This window comes from Mustela nigripes, chromosome 4 (assembly GCF_022355385.1).
Source record: "Mustela nigripes isolate SB6536 chromosome 4, MUSNIG.SB6536, whole genome shotgun sequence".
In the NCBI taxonomy this organism is placed as follows: domain Eukaryota; kingdom Metazoa; phylum Chordata; class Mammalia; order Carnivora; family Mustelidae; genus Mustela; species Mustela nigripes.
The window spans coordinates 94,285,749-94,306,820 of record NC_081560.1 but is presented as its reverse complement, the minus strand read 5'-3'; the positions used below and the strand labels follow the sequence as shown (position 1 = coordinate 94,306,820).

The 21,072-nt window shown below is 61.3% G+C and overlaps 1 protein-coding gene across 9 annotated transcripts in view; it reads left to right on the top strand.

Annotated features, from left to right (window-relative positions):
• TNS3 (tensin 3) overlaps positions 1–21,072 on the top strand; it is a 200,746-nt gene that overhangs the window by 105,490 nt on the left and 74,184 nt on the right. For 7 of the 9 annotated variants that reach the window (XM_059397165.1, XM_059397159.1, XM_059397158.1 and 4 more), the window contains 7 exons: positions 5,702–5,814; positions 6,109–6,169; positions 6,757–6,832; positions 17,029–17,158; positions 17,440–17,505; positions 18,313–18,417; positions 19,963–20,037. In XM_059397165.1, the coding sequence (XP_059253148.1) occupies positions 5,702–5,814; positions 6,109–6,169; positions 6,757–6,832; positions 17,029–17,158; positions 17,440–17,505; positions 18,313–18,417; positions 19,963–20,037 (626 nt within the window). Of the gene's footprint in view, positions 1–2,529; positions 2,631–5,701; positions 5,815–6,108; positions 6,170–6,756; positions 6,833–17,028; positions 17,159–17,439; positions 17,506–18,312; positions 18,418–19,962; positions 20,038–21,072 lie in introns of those variants that run through there. The other 2 variants (XM_059397166.1, XM_059397160.1) reach the window with 2 other exon arrangements.

Sequence of the window (21,072 nt, the reverse complement as noted above, 5' to 3'; positions counted from 1 at the left end):
ACAAGAGCTCGGTGATATCTTACGATTCAGAAAGTGGGACAGAAGGGACCTCCCCCCGGCCAGCCCGGCGGGTGCCCAACGGCGAAGAAGGGCCACTGCGCGTGTGGGTGACCAGGGAGCCTCGGCTCCGACTGGTTCTGGGAGGTGGACCCAGGACCACCCCCACCATGTGCTCCACATTTCACGCCGGGGCCTCCATGCTCAGGGTGGCTGTGGATTCACGCCGCGATGTCAGGACTGGGCTGTCTGCTAGACCGGGGGTCGGCGAACCGTGTCTCTAACCCGCTGGCAAGTAGCTGGCCGGGGCCCCGCCGGCCACGTGGTCTCTGTCATGGCCGGCCCAGCACGAGAGCAAACGTGGCCTCCCGGCAGGTGTGGGGCTGGCCGACTCCTGCGCTAGGCTGTCCACCCCGAAGCCCTTTCCTCACATTGGCCCCCCAGCCCACCCACCGCTCCCTCTCTGGCTCTCGGCTCAGCCCCTGGGAGGGCTGAGCAGCGGAGGGCCCTGGGGGAGCAGACTTCCTCCTACCCCGCGCCCCCAGCTGAGTCCACGCCACCCTCTGGGCCCAGCCGAGGAAGTCACCGCACTGTTATTTGAAAGCAAACAGCAGGGAATTGGCCAAGAATTGCCAAGACGGTTGCCTGAGTGCTTTCCCGTCCTGTGCGGCTCACCCTTACGTCTGCTCCCCCAGGGGCCGGCGGGCATGGCTGGCAGATGGGGGGGGGCGGCCACGGGCGTGTTGGTTAGGAGCTGGGCCTCGATACTTCCATCTGGGAAAGGGGTTTCCAGGCCACCACAGGCCCTCCTCCTTTTGTCCTGGGAGTCCCCAGTGTCCAGGACTCTTTGCAATCAGTCCCCCTCCTCCCCTCCCCCTCCCCCACCCCTGCTCCTCCTTCCTTCCTCCCCCTCCTCCCCTCTTCCCTCTCCTCCTCCCTCCCTCTGCCCATCCCGCAAGCCCTGCCTCTGTCAACACCGCTCTGTTCTCGCTCTGTTCTCCGTAGCTGTAAGCTTTTGAGCTTGTTTTTTTGTTCATTTGTTTTGTTTTTTGGGGATTCCCCATGCAAGTGTCTTTTCCTGTCTCATTTATTTTGCGATGCACAGTGCCTCGCAGGCCATCCAAGCTGTTGCAGACGGCAGGATTTCATCCTTTCTTTGCGGCTGACTCGTGGTCTGTGCTGGCCCTATACTGCACCTTCGCCCGTCCATCCGTGGGCGGACGCGTGCGCTGCCCCGTAGTTGGGTTACTGTCGGCGCGGCTGGAGTGAACCCGCGCTGCGTCTGTGGTTCTGTTTCACCAGGTAGATAACCCAGCCGTGGGGTTGCTGGGCCATATGGTATTCCTGCGTTAAGCTTTTTGAGGGCCCTCCCTGCCGTTTTCCACAGCGGCTGTGCCTGTGAGAATTCCCACCAACAGGGCACGAGGGGTCCAAATTCTCCACATCCTCGCCAGCACCCATTGTCTCCTGTGTGGGCTACAGCCGTCCTGGCAGGTGTGGCGCCGTATCTCCCTGTGTGTGGATGTGTGTTTCCCTGAGGGTGAGTGACGCTGTGCGCTTTTTCACGTGTCTGTTGGGTGTCTGCAGGTCTTCTTCTGAAAAATGTCTACTCAGATCTTCTGCCCTTTTAAATTTAATTTAATTTTTTTATTTTTTTAAAGATTTTATTTATTTATTTATTTGACAGATCACAAGTAGTCGGAGAGGCAGGCAGAGAGAGAGGGGGAAGCAGGCTCCCTGCTGAGCAGAAAGCCCGATGTGGGACTCGATCCCAGGACTCTGGGATCATGACCTGAGCAGAAGGCAGAGGCTTAACCCACTGAGCCACCCAGGCACCCCTTCTGCCCTTTTTAAAAAAAGGTTTACTTATTTATTTTAGGAAGGGTAGATTGAGAGGGGGGGGAAGAATCTGGAGCAGATTCCCTGCTGAGTGTGGAGCCCAAGGCTAGGGGGTGGGGGTGGGTCCATCCCATGACCCTGAGATCAGGACCTGAGCTGAAATCAAGAATTGGACCACCAAGCCACCCGGGTGCCCGAGTTCCATACAAATTTTAAGGTTTTCTTTCTGGTTTTGTGGAAAATGCCATAGGAATTTTGATGGGGACTGCATTGAATCTAGAGACTGATTATTCTTCCAGTGTTATTCTTCCCTTCCTTGAGGATGGAACATTTTCCCATTTCCTTGTGTCTTGTTTTGCCTTTTCCATCAATGTCTTATAGTTTCCAGCTCGCCCGTCTTTCACCTCTTTGGTCAGCTTTGTTCTTAGGTCACTTTCAGTCTTGTTGATGCTCTCGTCAGGGGCCGGTTTCTGCTCTTCTTGTTAGGGTGGCGCGTCATTATCCCATGGCAAGGCGACAGAACGGTGTGTATTAACTTTATATTCTGAGTTTACTGATTTCATTTATTAGTTCTAACGGTTTTTGAGGGCAGTCGCTAGGCTTTTCCGCCGTAATACCACGTCGTTTGCAAACTGGGACCATTTGAAATCGTTCTTTCTGATTTCGTGCCTTTCATTTCTTTTTCTTGTCTGATGGCTGTGGCGTGAGACTTCGACACCATGTGAATGAAAGCAGTGACAGCAGGCCCCCTTGTCTTGTTCCTGATCTCAGGGGGAAAGCTCTCAGCTTCTCACGTGAGTGTGATGCTAGCTGTGGGCTTGCCGTGCGCAGCCTTTTTACAACGAGGGGTGTTCTTTCAATACCCACTGTCTTGTGGCTTTCCATCCTGAACGGAAGTGGTATTTTGCCCAGTGTTTTTCCTGCATCTGTTGAGACCATCGTGTGAGGTTTGTTCTTCCCAGCCACTCAAAATGCTCAGCACCCGACGGGGAAGATGTTTTGCTCTTACAACTTACAGTATTTTTTAATAGCAACGCGAGACTGGGGAACATGGAAATATACTTTCTCACCTTAGCAAGCCCACAGCATCCACGTTCCCCTCCTGTCTGGGTGCTCCGGAAGCCGTAGGATTTACGTTGTGTACAGGTGGTGTGAGTCCTGTTCTGCCTTCCCTGGCGAGTCTCCCTACACCCGGAGAGGAGAGGAAGGCCGTCCACCCAGCTCCTGTGCTGGGAAATGCTCATGGACCATTCTCGAGTAGGTAGATGACCGCTCTGATGCGTCCGGAGGAGCCCAGGCTGGCTGCGTCTGTGGCACGGACACTATGATGGGGACCCTCCCAGTGGTCCCCGCTGCCCCGAGGGAGCTCTGTGCAGCCTCTGTCTCGACTGAGCTCAAGAAACCCATTTCAACTGGGTCTCCTGAGAGAGTGAATTAATGAGCTTGCTGGGGTTTATGGCCTGGGAGGCTTGGGGCCTTGGCAGCAAGTCCCTCCAAGCCTTATTTAATACCGGGCTGGTGAGCTCACCTTCCCAAGGGTGCGGGGCAGAAGGGGTCCCGTGGAGGCCCCCGGTGGAGTCATTCCCGTGTCCGACCCTGCCTGGTAAAGGGACTGAGCCTGCAGAAACGAAGATTTCAGCTGTGTCTGATGGCCGGACCTTTCCCAGCATAGCTTTATTTGGCTTTTGACATTTTTATAGTCTGGACATGACCCTTTGTGTGTCTCAAAGAGCACATGCGTGGGAGACAGGGTAGATAAAGGGAAGCAGGCACCCTTCCTCTCTCCTTAGGGAGCATGCCCGCTGCAGCCCCCCACCCCAGGCTTCTCATGCTTGGAGGCAGGGTGGCTCTCCCACAGGGCCTCCTGCACAGCCAGGGACAGGAGTGCTGGGGAGCACTAGGTAACCGGCAAGCTTGGGTCCTGTCCTGTTGCAAGGGCCCAGCTCATGTCTCCCCACCATCCATGCAGCCCCCACGAGCACCACGGAGGGGAGATAGGAAGCCTTAGGGAAGGATGTGCCCTTACAGTGGGTCCTCGTGCTGAGCCATGGGACATGGTCATGCTAGCACTGTCATGGTAGCTCTGATACATATACGTGTTCGGGGAGATCTGAGCAGTGTCCAGGGCAGGTCGGCGTTTAGGGGAATTCGAGGAAACTCCCAACCACCATCCCTGGTGGTAAGGAATGTGTTGGACATCTGCAGATTTCCAGCTGCTTTGTCACAGAAGTGACGCACGTGCCCCGCCATCTGTTCCCCCTCCAACACGTGCGGTTCCTGAACCTTCTCACTTTAGTTGAGAGGAAGCGTGGAAAGCATCATCACAGGGAATTCGTTTTCTCCAGAGAGAGAGGAGACGGTGAGAGGCAGAGGAGCTGTTTGGAGCAGGGCCCCTACACTGGGCGCTGGGGGAGCTGTCAGGTTCCCACCCCCTTTGCCGCCACAGGCGAATGCTGTTCCTCCTCGTGTGCCAGTTGAACTGGGGGCGCAAACCTTCCGTTCTCTCTTGGGGCTCCTGTCTTCACCCGGGAACCGATTCCCTTTCCTTTGGTGCTGATGGGTGCCTCGCGGTGGCCATGAGGAGACGTCCTGGTCCCCTGTCCGTGTCCCGCCTCCCCTAACTCAGCTGCGTGTTTGGACAAGGCATTTGCGCTTTTGCGAACAGCAGGACGAGGCCGCCCCAGCGGGGAATCCGTGAACATTCACCGCGTGGCTTACTGTGAAACGTCTCCTCACTCCTCCCTGACTCCTCCCTGACGTGCACACTGGGGTGGAACCGGGGTGCGGAGAGGAGAGACGTGTGCTCTGTGCACCCGGGGTCCCTGGCACGCGGCGGTGTTCCTGCGGGGCTGGCCAGATGCGGACTGAGCGGCGCGCAGGCACGTGGTGGTCCAGCCACCGGTGGCTCAGCTCCGTGCTGAGGATTTGCTGGTCGTCAGCCACCTGCCTGTAGGCCCCAGAGACTGTTAGGGGCAGGCGATGGGCTGCCTGGGGCTGCTGTCCTAACCCTGCTGGGGTTAGGGTCCTGCGCTGGGGGTGAGCAGGCCCCTGGCTGCGCACACAGAGCCAAGGGCCCTGTGCTGAGCTCGGGCTTGTCCACATGAAGCACTGGCCGTGGGCGTGATTGTCACAGCTGGAGGGAAGGGACAGGGTGCCGTCTCCACTCTGTCCACACGCTTCACCAAAATAAACACAGGGAGGACCTTTGTCATATGTCCTTCTCTTAGCAGTGGTGCTGTCAGGAGGGGACTGGGTCAGTTGTTCTTTAATGAACTCTCTGGTCACAGGCGTGCTGGTTATAAGCCTTAAGGTGACCTTTTCTTCATCCCCAAACCCATGTGTGCTTGACGATAGGCCCTCCCAGGGCCAGGAGCGGCACAGAGCCCGGCCGGCGTCTCCCCGTGGGGTGGGAGTTGAGGGGAGAGTGACCCTGTCACAGGCCTTCTCCTTCACTCTCCTGTCTTACCCTGCGGGTGGGGGGCACCGTGATGGCCCTGTGGCCTGAACCTGTGTAGCTCTGGGGGCACTGTGACGGCCCTATGGCCTGAGCCCGCATGGCTCTGGGTTGGGGGCAGAGAGACTGCTTGTGGTGTGGGTGCGGACCCAGCACGGGAGCCGCGGTTCTGCACTGGGTGCCCAGCCACATGCAGTGGGGGGTGTCCAGGGATCCTTGCAGGGTCACGTGCCCGGGCTGTGCTCGCCAGGGTCGGACTTGGAGGTCGAGCCCTGCCTGGATGTGCGCAGTGGGGCTGGTCCCCTCCCAGTGCCCCAGGACAGCAGGCTCGGTCTCCCTGCGCGTGTGGCCCCGCGTGGGCTCAGAGCCGTGGGGGCCCCCGTGGGAGCCCTGAGCCACTGTCCGTTGCAGGTACGTGCAGTTCCTCAGTGGGCTCCTGTCGGGGACGGTGAAAATGAACGCCTCGCCGCTCTTCCTGCATTTTGTCATCCTACATGGCACTCCCAACTTCGACGCGGGCGGAGGTGAGGTCCACACACCGCGCTCCAGACGTGCAGCCCGTCCCGGACCCTGCGCTCCCCCAGTCTGCCTTCCCTCCCTGCCCCGTCCAGGGGTCCTGGTCACTGTGTATGGGGTCCCTTGGCCAGGAGGACCTCTCCCAGGGAGCTGTCCCCTACTCTGTGGTCTGACTCCAGCTCTGTTCCCCAAAAGCATGGACACAGCACAGGGGCCACCTGGTCCCAGGTTGCCTTTGTCTTGCTGTTTGTCAAACTCCTGTCTGTCCAGTCCTGCTTCTCACGGACAACTCTCTCTTGCAGTGTGCCGGCCCTTCCTGAAGCTCTACCAGGCCATGCAGCCCGTGTACACGTCCGGGATCTAGTAAGTGCTGTGCTCACGGGAAACACACCTTCCCGAGCTGCCCGTCCTGCGGGAAGGGGTCGGGGCGTTGATGGGGGGAGTGCCCGGGGGCTGGAAGGGGCACCTTGGCTCCAGGAAGGGGTGTGGACGCGGAGCCTGGTGGGCGGGGAGGCCCACAACCCAGAGTCCTGTGACAGGGTCCGCAATGGGGAGCCTTCTCTCCCCTGTGTGTTTTCGGCAATGGGCAGGTGCCCTCAGGATGCCTGAGTTTCCGGGCTTTCCTGGTTTGCTTTCTTGTTTGCTCGCTGTACGTATTTTGTGGACATTACTAGAAAGTGAGTGAGAAGTAGGTTGGAACGAGCTGCTGTCGTGGTCGGGACTCGTGGCGGACCCGCACGCGGGGGGCACCTGGGCGCTCACGCACTCTGCTCGTTACCGACACGCACAATCCACACTCCGGCCGGACCCTGGGGAGGGGCATCCCAGGGCCACGCGGGGTATTCTGTGTCCTCTCCGAGTTTGAGTGGCGAGGTCGCTTTTCTCAAAAGGGGTTTTTTCTGTTAAATCGTGAAATTGCATCGTGGTTTACCTTCTTGTGTGTCCCAAAGCAACGTGGGCCCGGAAACCCAAAGCAGCATCTACATCGCCATTGAGCCCGCCCAGCTGCTGAAAGGCGACATCATGGTGAGTGCACATGCCGGTCCCTCCGCCTTGGTGATGCCCGTGGAATGATCTGAAGGCCTTTGGCTTATTTTCTGGGCAAAGATGTTTTACTAGAAGGGGCAGAAGGAATCGAGAGGACCACTTGCTATGTGCTCTCTGACCTGCGGGTCCTAGCTCGGCCCCTCTGCATCCGAGGGTCCTCATCCCTTGACTACACGGGTGATCTCGCGTGTCCTTAGTGGTCCCAGTGCGAAATCCCCCGGCGTATCGCAGCTCAGCGAATGACCTTCATGGAGAGCCCTCCGGGTAGTCTCAGATCTGGGGCACACTGCTGCTTGGAAGAGAGGACGTGTGACATGTTAGCCTCTTCTCTGTCTTGAATATAGAGGACGTCGTTCATCTAAACTAATTTTAGAGGCGTTTGGCACAGGGAAACCGTGGGGCTGCTGTGCCTCCTTCCTACACGCACAGAAGTGATTTCCCGTGTGTCTGCAGGGCCTTGGGGAGGGGGCGCCTGTGACAAGAGGGTAAATGAAGATTCTTACTCGTTTTCCCTAAACGTTTGGATTTCAACATCCTCCCTCAGTGGCGGGCCTGTCCTGAGTGCTCACGAAAGTCAGGTCAGCGGGGTCGTGGAGGTTGGCTTCCCTGGTGAAGGCGTCACACTGCTGAGTTCAGCCCACGGTGTGGGAGCCCGCTGTCCAGCGAGAGGGCTCTGCAACGTGCATTTCGCAAACAGCATGTCGCTCGCCCCTGATGACCTCGAGGTGAAGGGGCCGGTGTCCTCAGGCCATGGGGGGCCGAGCGGATGTATAGGGTGCCGGTGCCTTTCCTTAGCCCATTTGCTCACACGTTCTGATGCACTGTCCCCATGGAGAAAGCTTTTTCTTCTAGAATGTTCTGCAAGGCAGCACCCAGTCTCCCTGTGGTCAGGAGACTGAGAGGGAGAGGGGAGGGTGTGTCTCTGTGTTCTGCCCGGGTGACCTCCAGACATGTCTCCCAGGACTCAATTATTAGACAATGAGCTGAGCCGTTATTGGGCACCTGCTGCATGTTGGACAACCCCGTAGGGCTGCACGTGGCCATGGCTTTAGTCTGCCCACAGCTTCTGTGTCTACTGTTGCCCTGGGTCTACTGTTCCAGGTTTAAAGGAGGCCAAGCGACCCAGAGAGGCCACGAGAGGCGAGTGGGGATGCCGACAGGACGTGCGCCCGGCGCCCCGTGGTCTGGTCGGTGCCTCGGGAGGCGGCCTGTCTAGAATGGGTGTCCCCTGTTGTAAGGACCCCAGGGAGGGGGCAGAGCTCCAAGATGTGGTAGGTGACTCTCGAGCACGGGGGAGCCTTCCCCACCCCTGGACTGTGGGCTGCTGGGGCAGTGCGTATGGCCAGTCAGCAGCCTGGGGTCCTAAGCCCTCCTCCCCCTCCCCCCTCTTCCTCCCCCCCCCCCCCCCCCCCCCCCCCCCCCCTCCTCCCTTCCCTTTTCCATCCCCTCCCTCCCTCCTTCCTTCCGCACCAGGAATTTATTTACGCAACTGTCCTGTTTTGAAAGTTTTGCGCTTTCTGGGTCTCCGTGTGGGGCCCTAGCACAGGAAGGAAGGGAGGGACAGGGTGACATCTTTGTCCCGAAGGCGCTGGTGGGGGCAGCGGACCTGCGGTGGGCGAGGGACCCCAGGATGGGCCGTGCTGGGTGAGGTGGGCAGGCGGGGAGCTTCCGAGGGGTGCTCAGTCGTCCTGGGGGTGATTCGTTGTCCTGGGAGGGCGAAGCCAGATGGTGCGGGCTCGGTTGCCCGTGGTTCTTTTTTGGGAAAACTGGTGATCCTGAAGCCCTTTCCAGGGCCCTGAGGCCACACTGCTTCTGCCCTGGAGGTCGCCCTAGAGGAGGGCTGGTGCAGGGAGCAGGGGAGAGGAGGGGCAGGAACCTGGCCTGAAGGTGTGTGTGAGAGGCTGCCTGTGGGGAGAAGCCGTGCTCCCAGGGGCCGGCCCTGAGCCCCACGACTGGGTGCCCACCGGGTCTGCCGCCTGCAGGGTCTGGGTGGCCTCAGAGGTCACCCCGCGTCTGCGGACTTGAAGCTAAGTGAGGGTCCCGACGGGGTTAGGGGCGACTGGGTGAGCTGGTGTGGGATGACGTCATCCGTGAGCACGGGCACGGGTGAGGGCTTGGCCTTGGAGCTCCCGTGGCCTCCCCCTGCCCCAAAGCCCTGCTCCCCTGCATGCCCGAGCCCGAGGGCACCTGTGTGTGTGTGTCTCACCACTCGGGGTCTGCGGAAATACCCGGAGCAGGGGGCGTGGGGGCATTCGGAGGGGATCCGGTGTGGCCCTAGGGAGCTGGGCGGTGGGTCCTGGAAGGGAGGCGGTGGGGGGCAGGCAGGAGGCCCTGACCCTCGAGCTTGGACTCCACGCCCGCGTGCTGGGGCCGGGAGCCAGCCCTGGGTGAGCGGCGAGCTCCCAGACGTGCTGGCCCTCCGGCTGGATGTTGTCTTGTGTGTTTGGGGAGCTGTTGCCCACGCTGTGTTCAGACTCAGAGAATGCCTCCGGGCATTCACGGCCGCGGGAAGGGGGCCCCGTCGCCACGAGTACGAGCCCCACGTGGTTCTCAGGTCTCCCCGGAAATGGATTTGGTCGAGTAGCTAAGAGGGGACTGTGTGGCACCGGGCTCTAACCCTGAGCCTCCTTTGCTAGGGCCGGGAGTCTAAAAGCGGGATCCGATGGCCCTTGTCGAGAAATTTCATTTCCAGCTTGTACCTAAGGGCCCTCTGAGGTGCAGACAGAGACCTGGGGCCCCTGGGTCTCTGTGGCAGGAGGCCTGGCTGAACAGGTGGCAAGCACAGTCCGGAGCGGGCTCTGCAGGTGACAGTGAAGCCATCCGAGCTCACAGGGCTTTGTGGCTTTGTCCCGCGTGGCCTACAGTCCACGTCATCGGGGGGTCAGGCCCACGGTCCTGGGGAACAGAGGACGCATGGCAGGGAGAACCCTGTGCTAGGGACGAGCAGGACCAGGCACAGGTGTTGGGAATCAGGAGAACGGAGGTGGGTCAGGCCAACGCCAGGAGTGAGGGGTCCTGTCTGGGTCCCTTTGCTTGTCTCTGCTTCACCTCGGGGCCTGGAGCGTGGAAGGAACACATGTGGAGGGGACAGGAGAGGGGACAAGGCTGTACTGGTCTGGGTTCTCCCCCCCCGTCTGGCCTTTTGGATCTTTCTGGATCTCCTCTGTCCTGTTCTCCTAGCCTTGAGCCACCAGCCAGAGACCCTATGCTGGCAGACGCCTCTGTCTTTGCTGGAGGCTTCTCTACCCCTGACTCCTGGCTTGCAGCCTGCCGTACTCCTGGCCGTCCCTCAGTGCCTGGTGGGCCCCTTGCTTGTCGCTGGAGAAGCTGCTGACCCCTAGCTGAGCGCAGCAGCTGCTCCCCGTGCCCCCTGCCGGTTGAAGCTGCTCTTATGTGTGCTTATGTGTGCCCCTGGGCCCCGGGTCCCCCTTCATGTCCACCACCCCAGGCTTCTGGGGCCCCCCCCAAGTCCCCCAGACACCCAAGTGTGAATTTGCTGTCTGGTCCACATGTCACCCGTGATGGAGATTCTGCGCCTGGATGTGCCGACCCCTGCTGCTGGGCGTAGCCCCCTGCAGCCTCCCGGGTGAGCGGACGCAGTGGCTTCAGGGCCCTGGGCACTGGAAGCAGAAGCCATGGTGCGTGAGTGGGTGTGGAACAGGACAGCGCCAGTGCTTGGGTGTCCTGTGGCTGCGGGTCTCGGGGTGAACGCTTTGTGGCGCACAGGGAGGCACCCCGTCTGCGGGTTTCTATTTGCATCGCGGGTTTCTGTTTCCATCGCCAAAGCAGACAGAGAAGACTCCCTGGCCGGTTTCCTGGGAGCCGCTCGCCTCTGGAGCACCGGTGCCGTCCTGCCCCTTTGTGCGTTCCCCACCCCGGGTATTTTTAGGGTCAGGCGACAGTTTGACTTATGCTTCCTGTGTTTACGATTCATTTCTGTACACGCTGCACTTTCCGCCGCGTTATCAGATGGAAGGAGAATGATACGGGCTGTGGCTAGGAAGGGGTACTTTTCCATCACACGGGGTGACACGTCCTTGTGCCGCTCACAGAAATGACGACCCAAGGGGTTCAGTCAGGGGAGCAGCAGAGGGAGAAGCAGACTCTCTCCCGGCTGAGCAGGGAGCCTGACGCGGGGCTGGGTCCCAGGACCCTGAGACCATGACCTGAGCCGAAGGCAGATGCTTCACCAGCTGAGCCCCCAGGTGCCTCCCCCCTGCTGCAGCTGCCTTAACAAAGCTCCGGAGGCCAGGGGCTGAAAACACACCTCCACTGTCCCCGGTCTGGAGGCTGGACGCCCCCAATACAGGCGGGGCAGGGCTGGCCCCCTCAAGGCCTCTCCTGGTCATGCAGACAGCCGTCTCCTCCCTGGGCCTCACGGCGTCGTCCCTCCGTGCCTGTCTGTGTCCTGGTCCCTCTTCTTATGGGGCCGCAGCCAGAGAGGAGCTGTCCTGGAGCTGTCCTGGTGGCCTCATTGACCTTGATCACCTCTCGGTGAGAATCTAATCTCCAGATACAGGCCCGGCCGAGGTCCTGGGGGTCAGGCCCCGTGAATTGAATTTGGGTGGGGGGGACATAGTCCAACCCATGATTCCTGTGTGCAGTAAGCAAACCTGTCCCAGCGAGATGAGCAGTGACATCACGCCCCCCTCCCCGTGATCGGGCCTGTGGGCTTGTTCAGTGCTGGTGTGCTCCGCGGGCAGGAAGGGGAATGCACGCAGAGCCTGCTCCCCAGTTACCTTCCTACTGCGGGGGGGGGGGGGTGGTGAGCAGGCAGGTGACCCGTGCGCGGAGGGAAGCACGGGGGAGCCTGGGGGGAGAAGATGCTGGGGTGTCCGAGGAGAGGTGACCCAGAGGACAGTCCGGATGCTCGGGTCATAATCTGTGGGGCCCATGTTGTGCTGCTGCTCTGAACCCCCGGGGCTTTTGGATCCCCGAAATCCACTTGGGGGTCACCCCGGGAGGAAGACGGTGCACGGTTCTGTTCCCCGATGCTGGCAGAGCACAGAGGGCAGGCCGCCTCCGCTCCGCCCCCACGGGCTGAGGAGCACCTGTCCCCTCTCCCCTATGCCCCCCCATCTCCCTGCGAGCTGGGGGAGAGTTGTGTACTGTGGCTCTGCCCAACCCCCATGTGGGTTGCTCCCTCCTCCCCAGGAGGGTCGCTCCACGCGCCCCTGCGCAGGGCCAGCCCACGGGCGAACCTCACCTCCGGGGAGCCGTGCGCGGGGAGTAGCTTCCGGGGCCGTTGCACACAGGACCGTGCACGCAGGCGTGGTCCTTTCCGCCCGGGAATGTGGCGGTAGCTGTGGCAGCAGCGGCCACTCGGAAAGGACGCGGAGGAGCAGAGACGATGTTTGTAGGTTTACCGTTGACAGCAGCAGAGGTTCTCTCCAGATTCTTGGGTTTGCTCTGGAAGTTGGGGGCGGGGGTCGCTCCCCTGGGTCACATCCTCCTAGAAGGCCGCTCGCCCCGCGTGTGCTCCCCTCTTTGATTTTCTGCGTGTGCGTGCAGACAGATTGGCTCCTTTCCTCCCCTGGGATGCGATGTGGAGGCCGGTTCGCAGAGATGACAGGGGCCACCTTTGCAGGAATTGGGCCGTGTGGGCTCTGAGGGGCCGGGACCTGCTGGGGAGACCAGGGCTCTGTTTGTTGTCCCCTCAAGGCGGGGGGCTCGTGGGGATGCACTTCCTGGTGAGGCCGGGCAGCAACCACCCGCCGTCTGACCACCAGACGCAGCCAGCCCGCCCCCCTTGCCCTCGCTCTGCACCCCCGGCTCCCCCATCACCCGGGTCCACCCCTCCCACAGGGCAGGGCCTCAGGTGCTCAGTAAACGTGCTGTCCCCGGGGAGGAGGGCAGCCTTCGTGCGCGCGACCAGGCTGTTATGTAAGCTCGCTGAGGAATGCCGTGGGCGCCAACGCAGCGGGAGCCTGGCGGTGGTCCAGGGCCTTGATGGGCTCATAAACACTTTCCCGTCCAGCGTGCCCCGTCTTGCTGTCTCTGCAGTGCAAACCCTGTGGCCACTTACATTTTGTCCTCGTGGTTGTGAGGCTCTGTGAGTTCGCGCCTGTGACCTAACTTATCCCTGGAGGGCACGGCGGCTCAGAGAGCTGCTGCAGACACACAGCACCATTGCCGATGCCCTCGTGCTCGGGGCCTTCTGGAAGCATCCTTCGCTCCCTGTGTGGACTCCGGTCCTCTGGCGGGTGGTTCTTCCAGACCCCCGCGGGCCTGTCCCTGTGCTCCCTCGGACTTCCTGCGCACACACCCTCTCCCGTCCTGTGCCAGCCCTCTTCCGTGCCCGGCCTGGGTCTCGGTGCATCCCGGGGTCCTAGCTCTGTGGTGGCTGTGTGCTGGTCCGCAGCGGGCACCTGCTGACCTCTCCTTGGGTTTGGACGTAATCCCAATCTTTCAAAATCGTGGCCCATGTTGGTGCTCGCTGTGCAGGCGTCCAGACATCCGCGGGCGAGCTCTCCAGGTCTCTGTCCTCTCAGTGCATGGTTGCTGCTTATGCTCCGCGGATATGACTTCCTCGCGGCCTGTCCCGCAGCCACAGGCCACCAGCAGCGGGGGTTGGGGGCATGAAGCTTCTTTTGCTACTCCTGTTAATAGCTGGGCGTTCGGATGATTTGGGGGGAGAGGGAACGCTGCCCGCTGACCTCTGACCTGGGCGCAGGTGCTCCCGGGGCTTCGACCCCTTGGTCCCAGGTGCCGTTCTCTTGTCGCTGAGAGTCTGAAGCACAGACACCCCCGTGTTGTGTGAGGGTCAGGCCTGGCTGTTCGCGTGAACGCCGGTGGGTCGGAGCTCATCTGAGGGGCCATTCCATCACACTCAAGGACACTAGCTGTGCGCGGTGTGCACTGTGGGGACTGAGGCCCCGGTGGGCCGTGCTTCCACGTGCCCGCCACTCAGTCCCCTCGGGGGCCCGGGCGGGTTTTTAGGCAACATGAAGAAGGCGAGGCCAAGCGGAACAGTGCGGCTTGTTGCATCAAGACTGAACGAAGTGGGGTTGGCCATGGACCTTCTTCCTTCCGACGCCCCCTCGCCAGAGGCTTCCAGCCTCCGACAACACAGCACGTGGTTCTCCTGCGTGTTGACCCAGAGTGAAGGTTTCATCCTTGTCACAGAATCGCGGGGTCCCCTGCTCGAGCACCCGCCGTGGCCTCCGAGAAGTCCATGTCCCTGCCGAGGACCTTCCCCAGGCACGAGCGCTCCCCGCGAGCTGTAGCGTTCATGTCATACCCGTGTGCCCCGCCGTGGCTTCAGGGACAGCCTGGGGTGGACGGAGGTCATTCCTTTTCTGCAGGGGCCAGGCTGCGGCCCTTGGGTTGTTAGAGACGTGCGTGTTCCAAAACCTGAAGGCGGAGGATTGCTGTGTTTTGGAGACTTGCAGATGCCAGGGGGACGAAGGGGACATTCCGGGCCTCGGTCCCTGTAATCTTTACGAAGTGCTGTCGGTACTTGAGATCTTAAAGGGGGAATTCGGGGCGCTCTTGTCCAGCAGGCGCTGACAGTTCTTTCCACTGAGTGTGGAGAACGCGGTTCTGGCCCCTGACCGCCGAAGCTAGCCAGCTCCGCCAGCTTGGGCGGTGTAGGGTTCCGGCTCTACATGGGGTGTCAGGGACCCCGGGGGGCTCCCGGCAGGTGGGTCGATCCTATCTCAGGGTCGGAGCTGCTGTATGGGCAGTGCTGCCCGGACCTCGTGCGTGGATGCACCTGTGGTCTGTGTCTTCTGAAGACACTTGGCGTCCATCCCCAAGGTGGGCAACTGGGCTGGGGTCGGCAGGTGCCACCCCATCTGCGGGAGGAGCAGCTCAATGTGCAGCACACAGAGGCGTGCGGGGAGCCTGGGTGTCAGCCAGCATGCTGGGGAGAGTCCCACGGACACCCCGTGGGATAGTGTGCGTCCCCGCCGGGCGGCTGCTCTCTCAGTGAGCTCAGTCACTCCTCCGTTCTGAGCTCTTGTCCTGGGGAATGTCTGCAGACACCAGAGTCACACTCGGCCTGGGGAGGTGACTGTGTCCCAGGGCAATCAGCCACGGATGGCCTGGGGAGGGTGACTTCCATCTCTGACCATCCATTGCCCCCGAGTGCCATGACCTCTGCCACCACCACTTCTGGGCACTTGGTTGGGGGGCTGGGATTGGTGGCTCTGAGCCACCCTGTTGGGGGTCAGCTGTGATGAGTCACGGTGAGCTGCAGAGGGAGCCCCTTGGGTCCCTGTGGAAGGTAGGACCCGGCCTAGGGGTGCGGGGGAGGAGGAGCTGCCGCTTGGGAACCAACTGGAGGGGGAGCCTATTCACTGGGGGTGGGAGGAAGGCCCCAGAGTCAGGGCTGTGCTGGGGGGTGGGGCCTGGTCTACCCAGCACTCGTGGTGCCCCTGGTTCCCTGGGGTCCTGCGCACAGACCCCAGCGGCCACGCATGGTGGGACCGCTCCTTCCTGCGGTGTGACAGTGGGGCCGGCCTGGGCTGCCTCCCACAGGATGGAGCTCCTGGTACTGTGGCTTCAAGCTTTGCTTCCCCCCCGGCATTTAAGAAGTTTGGAGAACCAGACCGGTGTAAGCCCGTATCCCCCCTTGTCCCCGTGTCACCCTCAAGACAGACTCAGGCCCGTCCTCCTGGAGAGATGGGGGCACCGGGAGACCTCCTCCCACCCTGGAGGGGTCTCCTCTGGGGTCAGTGGGGTCAGTGCAGGCGAGGGCTTGTGGCATGGGGAGGCATGCACAGCACGTTCTGGGAGGAAGCCCAGAGGTGGGCCTTGGGTTGGGCCCCACTGGGAGGTCAGAGACCTCACGGAGCCGCAGGAGGAGACGGCACACTGTTGGGAGCAAGTGCACCGCATTTGCCGCGTGTCCCCAGAATTCTTGCCAGCCGCGTGCCCGGGTCCCGGAGGCCGGAGCCTGGGGCCTATGTCCTCAGCAGCCGGCCCCGTGTTTGTTAGCACCGAACGCTCCCCGGACCAGCTGCTTACATTTTCTCCTGTATTTATCAGACCGTTTCCTTATAGATAGCACAGAGGTAAACAACCTCAGAGGGCGCGTTTCCCAGGGGCTTCTGGGGCTTGAGTTTTCCTCTGTGGGAGTGTCTGTCTGGTTGGCCGTACAGAGCCTTCCACTGGGGTGTTCTGCACCGCTGGGCTAGACCAGTGCGAGCGGCCGCTTCTTGTTGACCTTTCTGACGCACCAGACATTTGAGGCCCGTCTCTGGCCTAGAGAAGTCATGGCTGTGAGCGTAGCTGCCTCTGAGAGCCCCTGCCCCGGCCTCCAGCCTCCCCTCCCTTCTGGGCATACACAGTAGAGGGACCCGCTGCCCGTGCTCCGCTTGTCTGAGAACAGAATCCAGCCCGCTTCTGGCCTCGGGCCCCTGCGGACCCTGGAAAGGAGCCCCAGTCCTGCTGTGGCCGGGAAGCAGACAGGGGAGGTTGTCGGCAAGCGTCCTCTCCTGCGAGCCCTCCCCGCAGCCCCCACATCCGTTTTCCCCTGGGCGGGGAAGGTCGCCACGTTAAGGTGGGAAATGACTCTCAGGGTCCCTGCCTGCCTGCCCTTCCCCGCTGGTGCCGAGTGCCCTGTGCGGGGGGGGGTGCATCTAAGCTGCACATGAGCCCATCACCCCTGAGGCCTGAGCCACTCCCAGGGACCCAGGGCACCCCCAGCCCCGGGGCTGTGGTACCACAGCCTGGGCTCACGTCTCCCCCAGGGTGCTTCTGGGGGCAGGTCTCAAGTGAGATCCAGGACATGGGATGAACAGGCTTGGGGATTAAATGCCGGGGCCTCCCCCACCCTCCCCCCCGTCCCCTCCTTATGTCTCTGCCCAACCCCGTGTCTTCCTCACTCTTTACGTCATCACCCACACATACTCATTGGACATCCCACAGATGGTAACAACCACCTGCTTCTCGTGTGAAGACAGAGGGGTTTTAAGTTGAAACACAGACAGTTCAGACCAGGGGAACATCCTCTCCATGGGGAGTTCTTAGAGCCCAAAAACGGGGCCATAGGACTCCATCCGAAGCCGGTTCCCATGTGCTGGTCTGACAACCCAGGCCATGCCCTTCCTGGGAGCAGGTCCCGTGGGAGCACCGAAAGCAGGGGTCTCTCGGAGGGGGGCTGGCCTGCACCCATCCGTCCACCCCTCCTGCTCAACAGCTGGCCCTTGGCCTGCCCCTCTCCACTCCAGGTCAAGTGCTACCACAAGAAGTACCGCTCGGCTACCCGCGACGTGATTTTCCGCCTGCAGTTTCACACGGGGGCCGTTCAGAGCTTCGGACTTGTGTTCGGAAAGGAGGATCTGGACAACGCGAGCCAAGGTGGGGCCACGGCTGATGGGGGTGCGGGGGGCGGTGGCCGCGGGTCCTTGGTCATTTCCGTACCTGTTCAGCCCCATGCCCCAGATGGTGAACCTGCGTGCTGCGCAGTACCGGTCTTTCGGAACGCTGAGCCCTGGTCCACAGAACATTCCGGGAAAGCGGTGGAACTTTGCCACCGTGGGGACATGGGCGCCATCCGGGTGGGGTTGGAAGCACAGCGTTGTCCATGCTTTTTGGCCACTGCATCTCTGAGCTCGTCGACGTGTGATTTTTTTTCTCAGATGACCGTTTTCCCGATAATGGCAAGATAGAGTTGCTTTTCTCCGCCACTCCCGAGAAGCTCAAAGGTAGGCGGCGTGCCGAGTGCCGGGGCGCGGTGCTCACCCGATGGGGTGGAGGGTCCTGTGGAGTCTCCGTCCAGTCTCCCGCTTTTGTGCGTGTCGGGAAATTGCCGTAGGAGTTTTTTCAAAGCAGGCTGTCTTTCAGGGGTGGGGGTGGTTGGGAGACAGCAGGCCTGGCTGCATCAGCAGGACCCCAGGAACAGTGAGAGCTTGGTCCCTGGAGGTCTGTCTGCTGGGATATCATGCTGAATGTTTACTTCTCCCCCAACGAAGAATCGAGTGTTGTTGGAGAGGATTGGAAGTACAGTGGACAGCAGATGTTTATGTGCAAAGCAGGTTCTCCTTTCTTCTAAAAAATGCCTTGAAGGAGAGATCTTGTCCTTTTACCGTCAGGGCGAATGGCTCTTTGGTACAGCAAGATCCATATAGGGAAAAGTTTTGCTTTTGTTGCTGGGGACAGTAGGCCCCTCCTAGTGAGATCAGTGTCCTAATTCAGTGAATGGTTAAGGGCAAGGCTCATGAGGTCAGAGCCCCACTGGCCTCCCCTGAGTGTCGGCAGGTGGGCACGTGCGTCTGCGAGCCTGGAGTGGCCAGAGCACCCGCGTCCCCTCTGCTCCCTGCCCACCTGGCTCTGGTCTCGACCAGGTTGTTGAGAGCAGTGCACGACGCTGTGAACGCCCCCGGGCCCGTGGGGGCAGGTGTGGGGGTCTCGGCGCTGGCTGCCGGTGCTTGCGCCTGGGATGCTCGTGCCTCGTCATCTGGGCCGGTGTGCCACCACGTGCCTGCCCTGTGACCAACACCTCCTCCACGCAGGGTGTGAACACTTGCGCAATGACCATGGAGTGATAGTGGACTTCAACACTGCAGACCCTCTGATCCGCTGGGACTCCTACGAGAGCCTGAGCGCGGGGGGAGAAGGTACGTCTGGCTGCCGCCGCCTGGGCCAGGGAGGGGCGGAGACGGTGGCCTGTTTACCGTCTGCTCGGGGTCTGCAAGCTTTCCAGAAATCCTGACTTCTTTCGGGGTCCAGAGCGCCCCTCTCCAGTGCTGTGGTTTGGGGGAGCCTGTGAAAAGCAGGCTTGAGGATTTGGGGTGGCACAGTGGGTGTGGCCTCGCTGGGCTGTGGCCAGGCTGCTGTCCTGCACCCGGGAGCTCCCTTGGCAGGAATGTATGGGCTTGTGGAACCTCCTCACCTGCCCGTTCACCCTTGAGATGGACACCACGGGCCCTGGTGCTGTCATGAGGGCAGAGAGGCTCTGCCGGGCTCCCCCACAGAAGAGACCTCACACAGGTCCAAGGAAGGATGGGGGCCTTCTCCCCGGCCAGCAGGAATAGTCCCCACCCCCCTCCATGGTGGGGCCTGATTTGGGAGAGAAAACCACCAGGCTCTTTGTCAAACTGGTTTCCTCTTGATGTACACTAGCCAGAAGCAGGTGTTGCTGAGAGACCTCCCCCTGACCCTGACGTCGTGGGCCACTGGCCTGCAGGGTCTCTGGGGAGGGACATCTGGTGTGCGTGTGGCCGAGCAGTTCCTGTCTTCATGGGGGTCAGTCATGCCTCTCCTCCTGGGTCCAGGGTCCTGGCGGGCAGTGGGGGGGGGTGCCTGCAGTCTCCGTAGCATGCGTGGTTTGCCCTGTCCCAAGCAGTGAGCCGTGGGGGACACACTGTGTACGTCATGTACCCCGTCATGTTTCTCCCTTACAAGAGCCAGAAACCATGACACACGCGGAGTGGTTCCCGAGAGACTGGCCGGGGGCCCGTCAGTGTTCATAGGTGCAGCTGGCCCGGGGTCATGGGTCAGAGATCACGCAGGGCAGCCTGAGGGAGATGGGGCTTCCGTCCTAGCCCGCTGACCCCAGAGCTCCTCTGGGCAAGTTTCGTTCGGCCACGGTCTCCCCTCCCCTCACTGGTGCCTGGTGCCACAGGAGGCCTCAGAGAACAGTCTCGGTCGGGCAGTGTGAGCTGAGAGGGGTTCGTTAGGGTCGATGTCAGCGTCTCCTGCGCTGGGCTGGCCGACCTGGGGCGCTACTTCTTGGGACTGGCCGGGTAGCCCCAGGCATGCAGAGGACAAGGACCATCAGGGAGAGCTGGCCCAGCGTGGCCTCTTACACCTGCTGTGCTCCTCTCCACCCACTGTCCGTTCTGTTCCTTACTAACCCGTGCCTTGCTGGACTGGGCGTGTGAGCGTGCCTCCTGCAGACCCAGCCTGCCCCCAGGTGCTGGAACTCAGGGTTCGGCTTCTCTGCAGAAGCAGTGGGTGGTGGCCCGTGGCGTCCTGTTGGGAGGGCCACTGAGAACAGTGGGGGAGGCATTGACCACCTTGTGGGGCTGCCACCCCCCCCACTCTCCCTGACACTGACTTAGCGAACACTGGCCTTTGCTCCCGGGTGGGTGGGGTCTTGTGAACCTCGTGTCGCCACATTTTCGTAAGCCCACGAGTGCGTAACTACATCACTCCTGCAGCTCCGTCCAGACACACCGGACCTAATCCGTCCTGTGGACCCTGTGAGCCGCCTCGGCCGGCAGCACGGAACTCAGGTGGGAGCCAAGTGTCCCTGATGCACAGATGTTCCATGTAAAGCACGTTGTGACCTTCTCCTGCTTAGGACACCAGACAGCCCTTAAGGACTACTCTTGGGGGTCATTTTAAACAGCAAAAATACCAACAAAAATAATGGAAATGCGAACACTGACATGCCGTAGGACTGGAGGGGGCTCGTTTATGGTGTGGGAGCTGGGAGCACACACGTGGGACGGCTCCGAAGCCGGCCCCTCTGCGCGCCTCAGTGAGTGACGGTGAGAATGCCACGAGCTGCTCTGGTCTGGGGTTCGACGTAACGGTGCTCGGTGAGTGGCTGGATTTGCAGACGTGGAGCCCACATACGGCCACTGACTCTACCTGCTGTCTTTGTTTTTTTGAAATCCTTCTTTCTTCCGCGTCTCCTGTGGAGCTGTGCCCTTTGGGCCTGGTGACCGGGACCGTCCCATCCGGGGGAGCGTGGGTCGCTCCGCTGTGCCTCCCGCCTCTCCATGGTAGCTGTGTGGCCTTGAGCAGTCACTTGACCTCTCTGAGCCCTTCCCCGCTCTGCACAGGGAGTCGTCGTCAAGCCAGGGGCGCTGAGTAGACGTGGGCCATGGACCCCCGACAGTGCTGCAGGTCACAGGGCCCCTTAACAATGTTGCTCCTCCTTTGGAGCCCGGGGCTTGGGGACGACCTGGCCTGGCGTGGGGTCGGTGAGGGTTGGGTACCCCCAAGGTGGCTGTGGGAGGGCACGTGGATTCCATCTCTCCCTGCACCGTCGGACGGCCACTGCGGTGGGGTGAGACTGGAACGCACCAGGGCCTGGGGTGATGGGCTGTGGTGCCCTAGACCCTGCTGACTTTTCCATCACCGTCATCCCAATGTCGCTCAGCGATCAGTGAGTGCACCGTCCCTAAATGTCACCGAGCGTCACATGGACAGGACTCCCTGAGTGTGGAGCATCACCCGCCCCCCAGGGACCAGTGATGGTGGAGCTCAGTGCTGACAGCCAGGGGGCTCTGTGCGGGGTCAGGAGGCATCTCGCTGCGGGG